Genomic DNA, 5,000 nt, shown 5'->3' on the forward strand with positions numbered 1-5,000 from the left:
TGCTTGAGCGATGTGCAACATCTGTTTTCTGCAGGGCTGTCCTGAGATGCTCTGCCCTTAGCCCACAAAGGTGAAGACTCGTTGAGAAGCTTTTGCCTTGATCTGCAAGTGAATTTATAATTATCAAATGAAAGAAAAGAAGAGAGAGAGGGAGAGGGAGAGGGACAGAGAGAGAGAGAGTGAGAGAGAGAGTGAGAGAGAGAGAGAGAGAGAGAGAGAGAGAGAGAGAGAGAGAGAGAGAGAGAGAGAGAGAGAGAGAGAGAGAGAGAGAGAGAGAGAGAGAGAGAGAGAGAGAGAGAGAGAGAGAGAGAGAGAGAGAGAGAGAGAGAGGTGAGTAAGAAAAGGGAACAGAGGGGGGAAGAAGGAGGAAGAGGGAGGAAGAGGGAGGGAGGGAGATAGAGCAGTGTGAGGGAAGAAGGGGAGAAGAGTGGGGAGGATATTAAAGGTAAGAGGAAGGATGGAGGGAAGGAAGCAAGAGAGGGGAAGGGTAGGAAATGAGAGGGAGAGAAGAAGGGAGGCAAAAAGGACAGAGAAAGGGAGGTGAGGAGAGAGGGGGAGGGAAGGAGGAAGCGAGAGAGCGAGGTAGAGAGGTGATAAGGAGAAAGGGAGGATGGGAAGAGTAAAAAGGGGAGACAAGTAAAAAGGAAGGAAGGAAGAAGGGACACAAGAGGGGAGGCAGGAAGGAAGTGAAAGGGAGATAGAGAGGGAGAGAGGTGGGAAGAAGAAGGGAACAGGATATGGGAGGGAGGTAAGAGAGAAAGATGGAGGGCAGACAAGGTAAGAATAAGAGAAATGGAAAAGAAAAAGAAAAATGGAGGGAAAAATATACATACACAAGGAAAGCAATATAAAGGCTTATCATTCTCCAAATCTACCTGTCTGTCTCATTCTCTCCCATATTTATCATAATCTCTTACATAACAAGATTTTCAGGTAAGACATTATCACCTGTCTCGTCTATGATTTCTTCTGTTGATTTCTCCGCAAGCACCTTCAGCTGCAGGGGAGCCACAAAGGATGCTAAAGACCACAGGCGCATTGTTGAATCCCTTGAGCACGATGCCAGCAAAAATGGACGAATAGGGTGGATGCTCAGGCCTGTATAAACAACAGAAGAAGGTATGTGAGATTTATGTAGTTCAAAATCAATAAATTATTTTGTGAACTTATCATATGCTCCAAACACATTATAATTTTGGAAATATCTAATTACACAGGACACTGTCTGAACCCACCATCAGTCATATATCAAAATTATTCAAAATAACAGAAATAGTGTATATAGTTTAGCATCCACAGAAATGTATATTCTAATCTTATAGCAATAAATAGGACAAATAAATATAAAAGGTATTGACAGCTACCACATCTGGCAATAGCTAATACCTATTACACAGTATTTGTATATAATATTTTCTGTCTTTCTTTTTCTTTTGATATTCCATAAATCAATCACTGCATGACCATCAAATCCCTTACCATAAACGTCAGCACCATGGTCCAAGACAACATCAAGGCAATTGGCATATCGAGCATCCCACACCCTCATCGTCCTGTCCCATGACCCCGAAATGAGCAAGTAGGGCACCTCTGGGCACCATGCGAGGCCACGGACATTGTCTGAGTGCCCAACGAGGATAGTCAGACACTGGGCTTTTGAGTACGACCATATCCTCACTGACGAATCATCGCTACCGCTACACAGGATGTCTTCGTAAACTGGGTTCCACTTTACCCGAAATACCTTCTTCAAGTGAGCTGCAATGATTAAATGATAAGTGTGACATATTCCTAATTGATATGATAATTGCAGCTGAAGAATTGTAACATATTACTAATAAATATGATACACTAGGATAATATTATAATAAATATCAATACATAATTCTTTCTAAACCACTCTTTAGGGGCTAACAATACTTTGGCAAAGTAAATAGACAGGATGTAATTTGTCTATCAAAACTAGGTATAGAACAAAACAGAAATAAATAAATACCTTTCAGTTCACTAACAGGTTCCTTTCTGTTCTTGCTAACATTAAAAATTCTAATTTTTCCATCCTCACAACCTGTAGCTAAAATATCTGCATCACGCCAGTCGCATCCATATACCGGTCCAGGGTGTCGATAGTCGTGCACCAGGGTACCACTCACTTGGTGCACATAGCAGTATCCAGATTCTCCTATAATGTCCACCAAAGTAGTGATTTGTAATGGGAAATCATGTAGTACTTATCATAAATAAGGCAGTAATACAATATAAGAAGTAATGACATCATATGCAATGATTCCATAATTGTGATAACTGTTAATGGTTATCCAAAACACAGCTATCACATGAGAGCTATTCCTCAAAGTTGAATCCACAAGTAAGGTACTATAAGTAGCTCATACATCTATTTCATCATTATAAATGCATACTCTCTTTCTTCACCAATCACTCTGCTATTCAAAAAGTGATTTTAATGTTCAAGATTACTTTCATTTTCTCTCATTATTTATTACCTGCCGAAGCTATTCTCCTGGAGTCCTTGTGATTCCATGCCACACAAAACACCTTTTTGTCCTTATGTGATATAATATCTTGGAGGATTTTGTGCTTGCCAACATCCCAGATAAAGACTTCACCCCCAGAAGTTCCTGCTACAATGCAATTAAGGTCTGCAGGTGCCCATGATAAGCTGTAGATGATGGTGTCTCTATTGGGCAATGTATCAACCTGTGGGGAAAAGGTTGTGTTATTAACATTTTGGAAGGCTTTACTTTACATCAGTTGACTAATTTCGTCTGTTAATAAAACTCAAGTAAGATATAAATCACATGAATATATTATAGATCTTTTTCTTTTTCTTTTTTGTAATATATAAAAGACATATGATATGTGATTTTTTCATAGAAGTATGAGAAATGATATAATTTCAATAAAATAGAAATGAGATGAATTAATATTACACCTAAAAAGTAAATACCTATTAGAGTAATCTATACGGTATACTGTATCAATATCACTTGCTCTAACAGACATCTTGATCAGATAAAACTTCATTAAAATGGCCTATATCCATTTATAAATCTCCCAAGCACTTCTTTCCCTTGAGAAATAAGAAAATGCACAAAATACTCACTGCTTCCATGGTGTCAATTTTCCATATCTTTATTGACCCATCAAAGGATCCTGTTGCTAAAAGGTCACTGTCCTCAGGCTTGAAGCTACAGTCAAATATCGTTTCAGTGTGACCCTGTATGGAAGGTAGTATTTGTAAAAATCACATTGATTTACCATTCTATAAAGTGACTATATTATTATATGGGCATATTCTCAAGACATAAACAGTTTTACATCCATTGCAATTCTATCCTATCCATATCTAATCAAAATACAAAATACAAAATTAAATACAAAATACTCTCACACTGATAGCATTTTTTTTTCTCTGCATATCATAACCACAACTCCAATTGCTTGAAAAATTATGATAAATCCTGTTTTTAAACATTGTTCTCCATCTCCAGTGTAATTTACATGCCAGTTTCCTTCTTTTCAAATAAGGAACAACAATTCCAAGTACTTACGTGTTCCCTGTTAAAGATCCATTGCTTTCTCCTTAGGTGGTACAGACCTACTCCCCCATCTTTAAATAGTGTCAGAACGCATACATTGGGGATCATGATGCCCTTCCTCTCGCTTGAACGTTCAATCAACTGGTTCTGCTTGTCACTGCTGGGATACGCAGCATTAAGGGCTCTTGTTGTACAAAGGACATGGAAACCTGTGTCTTTCAAGACAATATTCTCAATAGGTGTTGGTTTGGATACAGTCCAGACCCTGAGAATACCTTTCTCTGCATCTGAAAGAGGATATAAAGCATGTATATATATAAGGAAGATACTATTGGGATAAATCAATACAGTTTGCAGATGCAAAAAGTAATTAATTTAGACACATACTAGAAACATGGCTGCAAATGTATGTTGGAGAGATTACGCACAAAAATATCCCACAAAGGCAAAGCCCATGCAAGACTATGCATCTCTTACCTCCCGTCACAAACATCCCAGGCGCATCAGGCAGCCAGGCAAGGGTGTTGACACTGGCTGAAATGGGCATCATGTACTTTGTTATGATCATCATTGAGTTGATGTCCACAAGCCACAACGAGCCACCCCTATATGCCACCAATATGTAGTCGGGAGAACAAGTGTCCCATTCAAGCGTGACGAGGCTGTGATCTTCATTGTCCTCTGCTCCTTCAGGAAAAGCTGAGTACCTCGACTTTCCACTGTCTGTGATATATGGATGTGATGAGAGGGGTATAAAAATGGGAAAAGGGCACTGGTAATGAAAATGATCATACTGATATTATATAATTAAGATTATGATGATGCAAGTGATAATGTCAGATGACATCTTTGATATTTATTTAATTTTGGCTTGATTTAGTACACCGTTGTTGAACACAAAACTTCTTTTTTACCTTAAAATGTAATTAGGTAATCTGTGCTGTAGGTCACTGATTACAAAGCATTATAACAATTTTTTTCTTACATTTAAAGACCAGAAAGGATGGCATTTCCTTAAATTTTCCTTTTTCAGAACCATTATGACACTGTATTCTTTATTGCAATGAAGGTAGAGATAAATAGACAAATTGAGATAATGGATAAATGTTCTATGGAAAATGATGCACTTTTCGCTTATCCAAAACTGAAATTCGAAATAGAAATTCCTAACTTTGAATGACTTCATACCCATATTACTTACCCTTCATTTTTCTGGGTATTCCTCCCTTAATATATCATAAAGTACATACCACAGATATCTGATATAAAGTTTACCATTATGCAATACCCCTTGGTTTAAAAAGCAGTAAATAGTAACTATTCTCAGCATGAAAGATAAAAAGGTCAAACAGTTTCTAATATGTAGATCTCAGCAAGATTATGAATCATACAACATAAGCTGTGTATAAAAGTTTTCTTTTATAACATGTACAAACATAA

At 37.7% G+C, this 5,000-nt stretch overlaps 1 protein-coding gene across 1 annotated transcript in view; it reads right to left on the bottom strand.

Annotated features, from left to right (window-relative positions):
- LOC113819405 (WD repeat-containing protein 17) overlaps positions 1-5,000 on the bottom strand; it is a 35,158-nt gene that overhangs the window by 10,508 nt on the left and 19,650 nt on the right. The window contains exons 8-15 of the mRNA XM_070119503.1: positions 4,038-4,283; positions 3,573-3,847; positions 3,125-3,238; positions 2,505-2,718; positions 1,997-2,182; positions 1,480-1,758; positions 949-1,098; positions 1-102 (exon numbers count right to left, since the gene is read on the bottom strand). The exon at positions 1-102 is cut by the window's left edge and continues 32 nt beyond it. Of these exons, the coding sequence (XP_069975604.1) occupies positions 1-102; positions 949-1,098; positions 1,480-1,758; positions 1,997-2,182; positions 2,505-2,718; positions 3,125-3,238; positions 3,573-3,847; positions 4,038-4,283 (1,566 nt within the window). The remainder of the gene's footprint in view (positions 103-948; positions 1,099-1,479; positions 1,759-1,996; positions 2,183-2,504; positions 2,719-3,124; positions 3,239-3,572; positions 3,848-4,037; positions 4,284-5,000) is intronic.

The sequence above is a fragment of the Penaeus vannamei genome, unplaced genomic scaffold (genome assembly GCF_042767895.1).
Source record: "Penaeus vannamei isolate JL-2024 unplaced genomic scaffold, ASM4276789v1 unanchor283, whole genome shotgun sequence".
NCBI lineage: Eukaryota > Metazoa > Arthropoda > Malacostraca > Decapoda > Penaeidae > Penaeus > Penaeus vannamei.